At 50.7% G+C, this 14,958-nt stretch overlaps 1 protein-coding gene across 5 annotated transcripts in view; it reads left to right on the top strand.

The window, feature by feature from the left end:
• The window catches only part of FBF1 (Fas binding factor 1), a 32,841-nt gene extending 23,307 nt beyond the window's left edge, over nucleotides 1–9,534 (top strand). For all 5 annotated transcript variants that reach the window (XM_075071790.1, XM_075071789.1, XM_075071791.1 and 2 more), the window contains exons 21-31: nucleotides 421–627; nucleotides 1,315–1,422; nucleotides 2,196–2,335; nucleotides 3,046–3,164; nucleotides 3,497–3,619; nucleotides 4,638–4,823; nucleotides 5,642–5,818; nucleotides 6,707–6,844; nucleotides 6,948–7,086; nucleotides 8,292–8,422; nucleotides 9,316–9,534. In XM_075071790.1, the coding sequence (XP_074927891.1) occupies nucleotides 421–627; nucleotides 1,315–1,422; nucleotides 2,196–2,335; nucleotides 3,046–3,164; nucleotides 3,497–3,619; nucleotides 4,638–4,823; nucleotides 5,642–5,818; nucleotides 6,707–6,844; nucleotides 6,948–7,086; nucleotides 8,292–8,422; nucleotides 9,316–9,399 (1,552 nt within the window). In that variant the 3' untranslated portion in view covers nucleotides 9,400–9,534. The remainder of the gene's footprint in view (nucleotides 1–420; nucleotides 628–1,314; nucleotides 1,423–2,195; nucleotides 2,336–3,045; nucleotides 3,165–3,496; nucleotides 3,620–4,637; nucleotides 4,824–5,641; nucleotides 5,819–6,706; nucleotides 6,845–6,947; nucleotides 7,087–8,291; nucleotides 8,423–9,315) is intronic.
• Nucleotides 9,535–14,958: the final 5,424 nt, after the last annotated feature.

Raw genomic sequence — 14,958 nt, forward strand, 5'->3', positions numbered from 1 at the left:
AGTGCTTCCCTTACAGCACTTGGCCCAGCTTATAGTTGGAGCAGGGGACCGGGCATCAAGGTGCTACTTCCAGATCTCCTGCTGACATGTCGTGTGACTTTGAGCACGACACCTCACACCTCTGTGCCTCAGTTTCCCAATCCGTAAAAGGAGATTTGATCCCCTTTGTCAAGTGCCTTGGGATCTAGTGATGAAAAGCACTACATACTATATATACAAAAATATAAAGAGCTGGGTATTATTATTTATTTACTATTAAATCAGCAGCAGGCACCTAAACTGGCACTTAAATTAGGGTCCTGGATTTGAAAATTGACCCCTAAGCATCATATTTCAGATCAGAACCACCCATTAGTGCCCCAGCCCAGCAGGCACCGTGCAAACAGCTCCTCCAGCATCCGTGTCTCTCCTCGTGGGCAGGAGCCGTGTGAAGTTGATGGAGGAATCTTCTCGGCAGCGGGAGGCGAGGCTGCGGCAGGAGAATGAGGAACTGGCGGCACAGTACCTGTCCCACTGCCAAAACGCAGAGCGGGCCAAGTCGGAGCTCCTGGCACAGCAGCAGCGCAGGCTAGCAGAGCTGGAGCAGGAGAAGGTCCAGGAGGTGGAGAGGCTGCGGGAGCTGCAGCGGTAAGGAGGGTTAGGGGAGGGGGCAGCCAGCCTGGCGGGGAGCATCTGAGGTTCAACATTATTCACCTCCCGAAGGGGCCGAAACTCTTGGAAAGATATTGAATCCATGTCTGAGCAGATGGGAAAATAGGTCTGGCCGGGATCGTGGTGTCAGGAAAAGTCAGGCTAGTGCAACGGTATGAAATAACCCCAGCCCTGGTGGGAAGTGATTAAAGGTTTGTCCCGATCTCCTGAGTTATGCAGCTAGCCACAAGCATTTGCATCTGTTTATGAGGAGGCTGAGTGCTCTCACCAGCAGGCCCCTGAGCACAGGCTTCACCTGGCCCGCATCACCCAAGGCAGGTACATGTGGGACTGTCACTGCAGGGCACAGGGACTTGCACCGGCGTAGAGTCCTTTGGGGTTCCCGGCCGTTATTCTCTCCTCTCCACCCATGCTTGGGCAGGAATCAGCAGGTTTCCTCTAGGAATGAGTTGTCTCCCCAAGCTTATCCAGTGACCGTCCACCATTACCCGCAGCCGGGGGCCGAGATCAGCCGGCTGCTCCCGTTCAGCTCTCGCTGTGTGTTTCTCTGGACTCTTGCTGTGGCAACGAGGGCCGTGTGTCTGAGCACCGACTGCGGCATAGGCTGCAGGGAACGTAAATAACTAGACATGGTTAACAGGCTCTCCCCTCTGGATCTTACAGAGCATCCATTCTAGAGATGCGCAAAGACCACGAAGAGCAGCTACAGAGGTTGAAACGACTGAAAGATCAGGAGATTGACGCGGTAACCAGTGCTACCTCCTATACCAGGTACCATGCCACCCAGCACGGCCTCCTTGCCTCGGTCCTTCAGCTCCCCACCCACCCCACATAGATCATGACAGAGGTTGGTTTCCTCTTCCAGTTCTGAAGGAGAACAACAAGCAGCCGAGTAGGTTGCTTCTTCCCTTCATGGCTCAGAGAGTCTCTGAAAAACAGAGCTGCTACAGAGCTGGGATGCTCTCTCACAGCAAGCCCCATAAACCTGACAGCCCTCCATGGGATGGCTGGGGAATAGTCACACGCACTCAGACTAGACAGTGGTCTCTTCTGACCTCGGAATCTATGGGCACAGTCCCCAAGCAGGGGCCTGTCTGCAGGGAAAGGTGGGGCTGGGGTGTTGGGTGGATCCCAAACAAAGGGAGAACACCTGACATCAGTGATGTGTTTGCACAGAAGCCACTGGCTCAGCAAGTAAATTGCCCTCACCACCTCTCAAGCTCTGTCAGTCAATAAATGAGCTTTGTTTACCCCTGAGAAAAAGCAGCTCCTGTCCGTTGGTGCTGCCAAGAGGAGGGGTTAACTGAGCAGGAGAGGTTCAGGACAAAGCTATTGTACCCACTCAAGCTCCTAGGCAAGGTGGTGCATATTTATTACCCAGGGAACCTGCTGCGGAAGCCACAGGTTGGGCTCAGAATCTAAGGTCTTGTTGTAAAGTAAATCTTTCTAGCCCCTCATCGCATGAGAATAACGTTGAAAACATGAACCCAGTGTGAATCGATGCAGCTACCACGTAGCTGTGGCCCCACCCCTTCCTCTTGCAGGTCTCTGAATGGCGTCATAGAGCAGATGGAGAAGTTTTCCAGTAACCTGAGTGACCTCTCCTATAAGGTGGAGGCTACTCACCACAACACGTCGCAGGAGCTTGAGATTGGAGCCCGTCAGCGGGACGAACAGCTCAGGGGTACCTGCTTTTTATTTTTTCTAGCAATCGCAGTCGTGGTTATTTATTACAGTAGCAGTTAGGGGTCCCAACCTCAATCAGAGCCCCATTGTATGCGCACACAGTCACTGCCCCAAAGAACTTACAGTCCAAAAGGAGCTGTGTATTGTGGAAGCATCTGTGAGCCCTAATCATGGACCAGGCCCCATAGTGCTAGGTGCTGTACAAACAGAGAGCAAGATGATCCCTGCCCCATTTACACACAGGGAACTGAGGCACAGAGAGAGATTAAGTGACTTTCCCAAAAGCACATAGGGAATCGGTGGCAGAGAATTGGACTCAGATCCCTGTCCAGTGTCTTAATCACAAGATCATCCGTCCATTCCAGCAGATGTTCCCATTTGTGGCTCTCCTACGCACTTACCTTTCTGAAAAGAACAATGCCTTGTCCAGGGCTGTACCTGAGCAAGACAACTGTGCCAAAGATCCTCTGTGCTGAAAGCGTCTCCCCAGGAATATCCTGTAGTGAGACAACACTCCCAGCCAGACAGGTCAGTTCCCAGCTGTTGTAAACCAGTGCAGCACCGTTGGAGTGACACTGATTTAAACCAGCTGAGGATCCATCCCTGCAACTTTTTTTGTAAGACGGCCATAATGGTGGCTTGCGCTGGACTCTGGGATTGGCCTGTGAATGGCTGCAGTTTGCTGCATGGTGGTTTTTCTCCCCTCAGTGCTGCAGGACAGACTGACACGACAACAGAGGGACATGGAGGAGGAGCGGAGCAGGCTGCAGGAGGTCATCGCTAAAATGGAGGCCAGGCTGAGTGAGCAGACTCGTCTCCTTGAGCAGGTGAGGCGAGGCCGACAACCTGTGTCTTCGGCCTCTGTCTGATAATGGCTCTGATGAGACGTGGGCCCTGCAATATGGGAACTCTCCTCAACCTGCGGACAATCATGGTGAGAGGCCAGTTTTTTTCCACAGGTGAAAAACTGTCTCCCTGCTCGGTGGGGAAAAAATCAGGGCAGGGCCTGAACCTCCATGGCCTGAATCTGCCGTGAAGTCAAAGAAAACGGAGGTGGTGGTGGGAAAATATCTGCTTCAGTTTAAGGCTTGATTGTACCATAGGCTCACGTAATCCATGCATTGCTTTCCCTCTATCTGCTGTCATCTCTGCGTTCTAGGAACGCTGGAGGGTGACAGCAGAACAATCCAAAGTGGAATCTCTACAGCGCTCGCTAGAGGAACAGCGGAGGGTGATGACCCAGCAGCTGACCATGGAGAGGGAAGAGCTGGAGCGGGCAAAGGTCCGGTGTTGTCATGATGTTTAATGAACAGGATGGTCTCAAGGAGGAACTGTTCCCATTATGTAGCATTCATTCAGATGGCATCAAGGCCAGGAGAAAAATCCTTTTGCTGGAGGACAAAGGGCAGGATGGAAATAAATTCCCGTAGAATTCAGCATAGCTCAAGGATATTAATCTAATAGGAGTAGAAGATTTGGGGGCAGGAAGCAGTTCCACTTGGAGATTAACCACTTGGGGCTTCAGTGAGGCATCACAGTACCCTACGCTTTACTTGGCAATATCTTGGCCTCCTGCTCAATCAGAACCATAAGCCAGCATGTGAGCCTGTCAGACATCACTTGTCGCTCTTGGGCAAGGCGCATGTGCTCCTGGAGCTGGAGCATTTTGTGTTTGCTGGGGTAGCACCTATCTGCTCTTCCCAGAGATGGGGCACAGTGATCGACAGCGTGAGTGACCGAGGCGGCGTTGGGATGGCACGAAGTTAGCAGGAAGGTGGTAGGCTTGTCCAGGTTTGGCAGACATTGGTTGTTGCACAGAGTAACAATGACACACACTAGGTCACGTGAGCGAGAAAAGCCACAGATTGTGGCTGAAGGCAGGAAAATAATGTCAAGTGGCGGGTACTAGTCGCTCGGTACTTTTAAAACCCATCGCTGTAACACTTCCCTCCTGAAAAGCGCTCCTGTTTAAACTCTGTAGATGTTTGATAGAGACTTCACCACAGGGTAGTGAGATCTACTGTCACTACCTCTGCTTCACTGCCGTGTTGTGGAAACAGTGCAAAACCCTGCCTCATAGTACAGAGATGGGGTTCCGCTGTCTGGGTACACGAATAATACCCAGTTCCCAGGAGCAGCAGCGGGAATCTTAGTAGCAGGAATCCTTTTCAGTCTGAAGAGCAGCATAAGGAGCTCCTTTTCCACTCTTTCCTGATGGAATGGGTACTCTCTGTGACTTCAAGCCAACATCTCTCTGGTTTGGAGGACTTGGTTGCATCTCTCATGCTTTGCTCCCACAGAACGTCTTGCTGGAGGAGCAGAAGTCGGTCATGCAGAAGTGCGCGGAGGAGCGTCGAAAGCTCGCTATGGAGTGGTCGGAGTTCCACACCCAGCAGAAGCTGAGCAAGGAGCGGACAGAGCGTGATGTTGACCGCGCCCTGCAGATAGACTCCCAGAGGGAAGGGGCCATCATGACCCTGGCAAAGGTACCCCGGCGAAGCATGTTTCCATTTCAGTCCTTCAGGGCTTGAATTCAGCTTTGTCAGCTGATGGGCTAGAGCAGCTGGACAGAGCTTCGCTGACATGTTTCCTCCCCAGCCACTCAGTGATTCCACATAGTAACGATGTAAATTCCTTCCTGCATCCTCCCCACCCCCTACCTCCGTGTGGTCCCTGCTCCACCCTCTTTGAGCATCACGTGAGGAAATCTCTCTCTCTCTCTCTCCAGGTATACAGATGATGGCAGCATAAGAGCAGATCTGATTGTCGGAGTATTTTATAAATCACTGGGCGGTAACTAATACTGTTACTGCCAACAAATTACCAGTATTGGTGCATGTTCTTGGAATTAGGGACGTAGCTGCCGGGGCAGGGAAAGGAGGAGTGCAGTGCATGGTGTTCTCTCACCCCACTAGCTGTGGGTTGTTGAGCAGCACAGCAGTCTCAGTGCAGCACTTTGCCTATAGCATGTGTTCCTGCTGTAGGACGGAGTTGTCTATAGGGGGACATGGAGCCCTGAATAATGTAGGCAAAGGGAAACCTTCCAGTCCTTCCTCTGACTGGCCCAGATTCCTGAGCCAGCTGTTTTGTCTGTGCAGGGCAAAGGAAACAACCTGCACGCTAATGCTTGGGGACCTTCCCCTGCACAACAAAGCCAGCGCTCTAGTAAATGTACAGCAGGGAACAACCCTCCAGTGGGCCAGGAGTTTGGGGGGGCTTTTCTATCATGGATCTCTCTGAGCACTTGGGATGAGTGCTCGGGAGAGGAGCCGATATCGAGCCACCATTGATGCTCTCTTCCTAGGAACAAGCAGATCTGAAAATCCAGGCCAGTGAGCTGAGGGCTAAGGAGGAGCAGCTGGCTAGAGAAAGGGAATCTGTGGAGCAAGAGAGGCAGGAGCTGAGGCTCGAGAAGGAAAGGGTTAATGCAGCCGCTTTGCACATCAAACAGAGGGCAGAGGAGATTGACAGCATGAGCAAGGTAGGAAGGACAATGACTCCTCCTCTCTTAACCCCTTGCAGTCAGTGCCCCCACAATCCTTCCCCATTAGGATCCAGGAAAGGCCATACAGGAAGTGGAGGCCGCAGTGGTGTAAAGACTTGAGAATGGGACTTCAGTTCCCCATTCTTCCAGTGACATCCTGCGGGTAACCTTGGGCACCTCAATTATCTCTCTGTGCCTTGGTTCTCCCTCTATGATGGGGGAGAGCACTATCCCCCTCCCTTGATAAAACACGTCGGGATCTCTGGCTGAAGAGCTATAGAAGTCAACAGCCAGGAGCGATGGTTCTTTACATGAATGTTTGTTAGTGATTTAGCACTTTAAAACAAAAAGGGGATACAGAGACCTGCTTCATAATACAAGGATCTGTGTGTCTGATCCATAGTGGGGGAGGGGGAGGAGAGTACCTGTATGGCTCAGGAGGTAGGAGATGGGATACAGAGCCCTCCGCCTCTGACAGAGATTTAAATCCAGGCCAAGTCCCTGGCAATCAAGAACCATTCCTATCTGGTGGCTGTTGGGTGGGCTGTGTGAAATGAACTTGGTCTCACTAGAGTTCCTAATGGAACAAGCCTTGGCAGAGGAACCATGGAGATGGAGCCACCCACTCGATCCTTGAGAGATCCCCCAGGTCCTGGTTGAGACCCATGAGTGGGGTGGCCTAGGGGAAGCTTGTCCTGCTACTGCACCTGCCTTACTAGCGTGGTGGGTAAGCAGAGGATGGGAGTGTCCAGGATGTCATGGTCTACACAAAATGACCCCAGGTTTCCAGAGGCACGTACACGGCTCTTTCTCCTCCCCGCTGAGCACCGTCACACCCTTGCTCCCCCGCCCCCCACTCACTCTCTGTGTTGCTGTGTCCCCCAGCTGTCCTCGCAGAAGTACGAGGAGGGAGAGAGAGCCCTGCTAGAGGCGAAGAAGGTGGAGTCAGAACATCAGATGAGGCTGTGTACCGTGCAGCAGCGGCTGGAACGGCTGAGGCAGCAGGAACAGCACCTGCACCAGGCAATCAGATCCTCGTGCTTCCCCTCTCGTTTTTTTCTACGTGCCGCAACATGCCAGACCCTATTAAACCAGCTTTTCTCCCTCTCTCCCCTTGGGTGGGTAGGAGCGCCAGAACCTGGCTCATCAAAGGAGACAGCTTGAACAGCTGCGAGAGGAGCTTCCGAACAGCCCGGTGCAGTTCCTGACCAAGCCCCGGGTGCCACACCCAGGTGTTCAAACCAAGAGCCTCTCCACCACGCACTGTAAGCTGCTCCTTCACGATTGCCAACAGAAAAGCTCTTGAGTGGTTGTTCTCAGTGATTGCTCTCTGTAAATACATCAGGGGGAAGCCAAGGAAGGAAGAAGAGCTATTTAACTTAAAGAACAAGGTTGGCTCTAGAATAAATGGCCAGGAGGAAAGTTAGGCTGGAATTTTAGAAGCAGGTTTCTAACCATCAAAGGAGAGCGGTTGGGAAACAGTCTCCAGTAGGAGGAGTGGAGGCAAGAAACCAAACTGGTTTTCAGGTGGAGTTTGATAAATGTATGAGCAGAACAACGTGCCGGCGTTGCCTGTGATAGCAGGTGACTGGACTCAGTGACCCAAGAGGCCCTCTCCAGTCCCATGTTCCTGTGAGCAAGGAAATGAGAGGAAAGGCATGTCTACATGGCAGCTGCTACAGTGGCGCAGCTGTGACACTGTGGTGTAGACGCTTCCTATATTGACGGAAAGGGGTTTTCTGTCAGCGGAGTTAATCCATCTCTCCAAAAGCGAGTCGCTAAGTCAACAGAAAAATTCTTCTGTCAGCCTAGCCGGGTCTACACCAGTGGTCAGGTCGACCTAATACAGTGCTCGGGGCACGACATTTTTCTCAGCCCTGAGCAACATCACTGGGTTGATCTAATTTGTAAGTGTGGACCAGGCCAAAGGGACAGCACCTCCTGCATCTTCGCCTCTCAGAGTGGGCGGGGCAGCTCCCTGGCTTTCAAAGGATAAAGACCTGAGTTGAGTTCGGAAGTCGCCTCTTCACAAGAGGGATCTGGGCTCATGGTCCGAGCAAGGGATTGGAGTCAGGAGTGCTGGTTTCCATTCCTGCCTCTGCAACTGACTTGGTGCATTGGACAGGGAAAATTGGTTAACTTCTCTCTTTCCCTTCTGTAAAATGGAATTAATGAGTTGCCTACTCCAGAGGGTTAATTAAATGTTTAAGTGCTCTAGGATCCTTGCATGAAAGAGGCTATAGAAGTGCCACGTAATCATTATAATTAATCCCCCCAGTTTCCTCAGGTCACAGGCTGGGAGGAGGGACTGCCATGCTCCCCCAGGACATGAAAACACGGACACAGCAATAATACTAGGAAAGCTTAGTGGGTCCAACTTCCCTGCCTCTTTCTGGGGGTCTCTATAGAGTACACTGATGTCCCACGTTGCTCTAACCCTGTATTCTGCACTATTGTGCTTTCTTTGCAGATTTCCCCCCTCCTGTTATTGACTTACCTTGGCACAACTCTGGCAGTATGGGGGGCACCCAGGGCACAGCAGGAGCGGGACCTGCTGAGTTGTATGCCAGACTAGTGCTGCTGAAGCACACAGCTGAGCGGGTAAGATGAGGTTCCGTAGCATTTGCTCAGATGTAAAAGGGACCCAACCTCAGGTCTGCTACTGAGCTGGGTTTTGGCTTTGGCTTGGAAACCACCTGGACTCTCCCAGGAAGAGACACAGCGAGGGCTCAGTGCTGCCTGCCAACAGATGGGTTTTTATCTGAAGGTTGTTGCTGGGCAGTAAAGCTGTTTGTTCTGTGCTGTGCTGCAAAAGGGTCATTTTAGAGAACAGACATCCTGGTGTTTCCCTGATACACTTAAAGCAGAAGTGGATGAACAACAGAAGCAATGACGGTCATAAATTCTTGGCCAACCAGATCGTCAAAGCTCCTGGTTGGCTTACCCCACTTGGGCTGCTAGTTAACAACCTTGGTCACCCCTGGAGTGGCGTGTATGTCCTGCTCCAGACCCAGTTTTCTGAGATCCTCAGATGGAAGGTGCTATATCAAGGTGGTTAATCCCTGTTCTTTTAGTGCTTGGTCCTACTCTCTCCAGATTCTCCAATCACTCACCTGCTCTTCCCCCAACACCCCTGCATAATTGGAATTCTGCTTTGATCCCTTGGAATCCTCATGTTCCTGTCTAGGAAAGAAAGGTTATTCAAGTTGTCTGTATGGATCCCATTCAAGGTGCACATGTACCTCCTGCATGCCTTAGCTGGGATCCACACAGACAAGACATTTTGGAGAACCACAGTTACAACAAAGTAAATAACTGTACTTGCTGATGCAATCACCTTTCAAAGCCCAGGCTTTGACTGCTTCTGATACTTACCTTATATGTCAGTTCCCAAGACAGTGATTATCTACCAGGCATGTGGGCATCTGTACTCTACCCTCAGGGAGTTCCAGTCACAGTCAGTGATGGACCTTCCCCTCTCTCTCTCTCTGCAGGACCGGGATTTCTTGGAAGATGAGCAGTTCTTTCTAGAGACCCTGAAGAAAGCTTCCTACAACATGTCATCCCAGACAGCATGAGGAGTTTAGCCCCACGTGCAGCACTGGTTGAGCTGGCGTTTTCTACAAAGACGATGGGAGATTTTTTAATTTATAATCTTGTTTAAAAATCCAAAAATGAATGGCTGGAAAAATATAAATAGTGAGATACATTCAGTCAGGCAGCAGCTAGTTCAAAAAAAAACACAACAAAAAAAACCCCTTTGCATGTGAATTTTTAACTATGTCTGACTGAGAGCCCTACAGCCTAAAGTCTTCTATTACTTCAGCTGTGAGCCCTTCAGAGCCTGGGTGGTCTTTTCATTATGCCCATCTCTCTCTCTCTCTCTCTCTCTCTCTGTTTTATGCTGTTGCCTATCGCCATAGTGTTGAAGCACCTTCCGCGTACAACAGCCTGGCAACAGTGAAGTCCTTAGGGGTCTCCATGGAGTCACTGGCCCATGTGAGAGCACCTAGCAATCTGTGTACACACCACCAAGAACAGGTGCAGCATGGGCTGAACCACTGCAAACTTTCAATGTATTGCCCTGCTGCAATGCCTGTCATGACTAGCAGGGACCACCGAACACCATTGCCTGCTCCTTCCCCAAGGCTCCCCCCTTACCCTGCCCCCACTTACTCCAGCCTCTCTCCCTCCATCACTCGCTCACCCCCACGCTCACTCACTTTCACTGGCAACCCTATCCGCTGGACCACGGCTGTGTCCAAGGCTGGATGGTGAGTGATAAGGGAGGAGTGAAGGAGACAAGAAGGAACCAAGTTTTCGTGATTTAGGAATAGTTCACTTCTACTGCATCTCAGTGTCTTTGATGCTCTGCTCTCTCCCTTTCATAGCAATCATGGGCTTGCAACCTAACCTGACCTGAACCCAACAACAACTGACTTCAAGTGCTAGTGTGACATGACGGTACCCAGGGGTGCGAGGCACCTTGCTACCCCCTGCCTTTAGCATGAGGAAGCCTGATCTGTGCCGGAGGGTCAGCTCCCCAACCCTGGCCAAGGGCAACAAAAGCACTTCCTTTTTTGGTAGTGAAAATAAGTAACAGTTTATTTAATGAAATATAGTCATGTAGTAACAAGTAGAAGTTTTGGAAGCAAATGGTTATCTCTAAAATAGGGCTGTTGATTAATCGCAGTTAACTGATGCGATTAACTCAAAAAAATTAATTGTAAGTAAAAAAATTAATTGCAGTTTTAATCACACTGTTAAACAATAGAATACCAACTGAAATGTATTCAATATTTTGGATGTTTTTCTACATTTTCAATTATTTGATTTCAATTTATAACACAGAATACAAAGTGTGCACTGCTAACTATATTTTAATTTTTATTACAAATATTTGCACCGTAAAAATGATAAAAGATAAAGTATTTTCAACTTACCCTCATACAAGTACTGTAGTGCAATCTCTATCGTGAAATTAATGTAACTGAAATCAAGATATTTGAAAATGTAGAAAACATTCAAAAATATTTACATAAATGGTATTCTATTGTTTAACAGAGCGATTCATCACGATTAATTGTTTTAATCGATTGACAGCCCTAATGTAAAATAAAATCATAACCACATTCTAGAGCCTAGACCGCCATGGCTAGTTACTGTCATGTCTTATAGTGTTGCTCACCGATATTTCTCAGCCAGGTAGGCAGTGTGCTCTTTTTTTCTCAAACAAGTCACATATTCAGCTTGTCTCCTCTGTGAAGGGTGTCTTTCTGCACCCTGAGTTACACCACCTACAGTCTATTGCAGTGGTTCCCAGACTTGGTTTGTGGTTTGTTCAGGGCAAGCCCTGAGACACTTTGTTTACGTGAGCATCCGCAGGTGTAGCTGCGGTTTGCCGTTCCCGGCCAAGGGGAGTGGTGGGAAGCGGTGCCCTGGCCCGTTTGGAACCACTGATCTATTGGCTTTACTTGTAAAGAGGATCCTCCCTGCTGTTTTTCCTGTGTGCTCCTTTCTTGTCGACTTGACAGTCTCTTTAGTAGCATCAGGCTCAGTCAAGCAAATAGACTTACAGTCTATACTGCAATACACAATGCCCAGCCAGAGAGACAAACATTTACTCCGCTCTGCTGGTCCAAAATCTGCTTCTCACCTTCTGGTGGCCTGTTTTAACTTACATATCGTAAGAATATAGTTTTCAGTACAAATACCTCTTAACTATCCTCCATACGTGCATTTGCAATGATTATGGTTCCCAGTGGGCTCCTGGCTCTCAGTACAGACCTTACATGCCACCCTTTGGCAAACAGTTATGCGTGTACCTGACGCTCGGGATCCCTATAAAACTGTGTATCCCTTACACGTGCTGCCAGTTAGCATCAAGAGGTCCCTGGGTCACAGTCAGCTTTGGGTGGAGTCTGAAACACAACCTGACACTCTTGGGCTTGGGTCAGGGCGTCTCTGATCCTCTTCTGCCCCAGGAGGTCAGTGCAGCAGTGACTGTATGACCCTCTGCTGCTAGCCACCACCACCTGGCTGTGTTATGCCTGCTGCAGAGCATGTTGATGAGTCCCAGCACAGCAAGGCAGTGGTAGCCCGCAGGCATGGCACGTACAGCTGCTGCTGCATTCCCTTCCCCGACAGGAGGCAGTTGAAGACAGATCACTGGCCCCAGGTGTGGGGAGTAGGAAGCCCCATCAGACTGAGCCCCAAGGGCGAGGCAGCAGCAGTGCTGACGGTTCATGGGAAGGGTTGGATTTGAAGGACTCAGGGTTGGGTCACGTTCGGGTGACTGTGGTCTAGTCGGGTTCATGTCAGGCTTTAGGCTGGAGCAGGCTAGCAGAGATGCTGTGAGGCGCTGGCAGGTTCCGTACCTTTGGAGAAGAAGCTAGTTCAATTGGGAAGGGGAATTACATTATTAGGGTTGGTAAAGGTGCATAGAGCCTTCCAATGCTGGGTCACTGGTTAAAATCCAGCCTAGGATCCTAGCATCTGCAGAATGTTGTGGAGTCTCTCAGCCATGCAGGTTCCGATTAGCCTTGCTCACTGGCTGCTGATGCAGTGTGGGAGGTTTGTGTCTTCATTACTGTTGTGAGTGATTTAGTCAAAGAGCCGTGGTGCAGCTCTCACATTAATACCAGACAGGGCCGGTGCAAGGAATTTTCGCGCCCTAGGCGAAACTTCCACCTTGCACCCGTCCCGCTACCTGCCCCCGGCAGTAATCGCCACCCGAGGAGCCCCCGCGCAGCTACCCCCCATTGACCTGACAGCTACCCTCTCCCTCTCCCCGCGGGCATAACCCGGCCAGGGGGACTCCTATCCCCCCCGGCAGTACCCACGCAGCTTTCTCCCTCTGCACGACGTAACCGCTGGGGGACTTCCCCCTTCCTTCCCGCAGCTAACCCTGCCTGGGGAGACTTCTCCCCTCTCCCCCCCCCACCCCGCCATGGCAGCTAACCCTGCCTGGGTGGCCCGCCCCAGCTCACCTCGGCTCCGCCTCCTCCCCTGAGCACCCCGGCACTGCTCTAATTCTTCTCCCCACCCAGGCTTGCGGCGCTGATTGGAGGAGACAGAGCTGGGCTGTGTGCTCAGCGGAGGAGGCAGAGTGGAGGTGAGTGGGGGTGGGGAGCTGTTCCCCTCTGCATCCCCCCCCCGTTACTGTGGGTAGCCCTCCCTGTGTCCCCCCGACCCAGCTAACCTCCACTCCATCTCCTCACCTGAGGGGACTTTTAGGCGCCCCCAACCACTAGGCACCCTAGGCGGCCACCTAGTTTGCCTAAATGGTTGCACCTGACCTGATACCAGACTCTTTCTCCGACTCTGCTTTAAGAACAGGACGATCTTGGATAAAGAACACAAGAGCCTCTCAGCTGCTGACGGAGGAGAAGGGCGCTAGCAGTGCCAAATGTTTTCGGCTAGTCTTAAGACGAGCTTCAATTTTCATTACTCTCAAATGCAGCATGTACCCAAAGGGAGAATTGGTCTCTTTCCATCTGCTCCAACACCACCCCAAGCCTTTGCTTTTATATTTTAAATAATACCAGTAAAATCTGAACGCCTTATAAGAAGAACAAAAGCCCTCGCCCCTGAACAGAATCTAGTGAAAGAACAGCACCGTTTCTTTTTCTTGGCTGGCCTATGAGTAATTTACAGAGGGCTGTGCATTTAACCGCCTTTGTCATGCTCCATTATCATCTGTTTGCCAACCCATCAAGGAGAGAAATGCTGCTTATCTGGGCTGCCATTTATGTGCTGAGAGATTGGAAGGAAAGAGAAGCTGAAGATAATGGGGACAGACAGCTCCAAATACCAGAGATTGGATTCTTATCTCGTTACACCAGTGTAAATCTGGAGTAATTCAAATTGACTTCAGCAGGGTAACTGCAGATTTACATTGGTGTCGGATCAGAATCTATCCCTGTGCTTCTGTCAGGGACTGAATTAAGGTGCAGCAGGGGACTAAGGGGGCTTGGACAGCGCCATGATCCACTTCTGTGCCTGTGTGTTGATATCGATCCCAGTCTTCGAGCAGTGGTGGCACTGCCATTGTTCTGTTGGAGACAAAGAAGGAGACCTTGGGGGATGGGGGAGAGGAGGATTGATCTTTTTGGAGACAAGGCTGGTTTAATTCAGGGTCTAAATTGTTTCTGTGCCTCCTCCTGTAATTGAGCTATTTGTGGTCTTTCTTGCAGAGCCGAGCCAGAGAAGATGTCAGGTGCTGCACTCGGTGACGTCTGTGCAATGCCACTGAAGACTGAGAGAGGTGGAGTCAGTGGTGGAGCTGAGAAAAGAATCCGTGTGCACCAACACATTAAAAATCCAGATGCTACTTTTCGCATTCTGCCCCCACCCCCTTGTGCTCAGGTGCTGCATCTTGTCTGCTACTGCATGCTCACAGCTGAAGGAGGCTGTGTTGCCTAGGGGTTACAGTACTGGACAGTGAGGGAGGCATCACTCCTGGGTTCTAGTCCCAGCTCTGCTACTGATTCACAATGTGACTTGGCTCCCCTTACATGCAAGAGCGTCCCAGTCAGGTCAAAGACCCCCTGAACCAATGGCACATCAGGCTGATGCGGTTAAGGCACATCAGTTTCAAAGCCACCGCTGCACAAGGAAGTGATGTGGTCAGCATCACGCCCACCTGCCCTAAATCAATGAGTCAAGTACCCATTTTGCAAGTGGGTGAACTGGAGGTGGTCTTGCAGCGTGAGATCAAGTGAGACTTGAACCCACGACTTACAGGCTTGTTGGTGAGGCCTAACCCACTCAGTGTTACCTGAGCTTAGATGGGGATTTTTCTCATTATGTTTCTGCTCTTTACACAGAGCTGAGCTGGTTGTGGGAAAACCCTAATCCCCTGCTCTAGTTTTTCCATGGAAGGAGCTGAGCTGATCCCCAATAACCCCCTATGGGCTATTACGTTGAGAATCAATGGCACCTCCTCAAAGCAGACAGCAGGCTGGCCTGGATTCCCTTCCTGTTGCTGCCAGGAGACACAATAGCCATCTACAGCGGTTATATAGGCTAATGTAATCATACACCAGTCCACTGTAAAACAAGAAGGAAACGGGTGCAAAGACGACACAACCGTCTCAGCTGTTTTAGTGTGTAGCTCTGTATGAAGAACTACACTG

The sequence above is a fragment of the Chelonoidis abingdonii genome, chromosome 13 (assembly GCF_003597395.2).
Source record: "Chelonoidis abingdonii isolate Lonesome George chromosome 13, CheloAbing_2.0, whole genome shotgun sequence".
In the NCBI taxonomy this organism is placed as follows: Eukaryota; Metazoa; Chordata; order Testudines; family Testudinidae; genus Chelonoidis; species Chelonoidis abingdonii.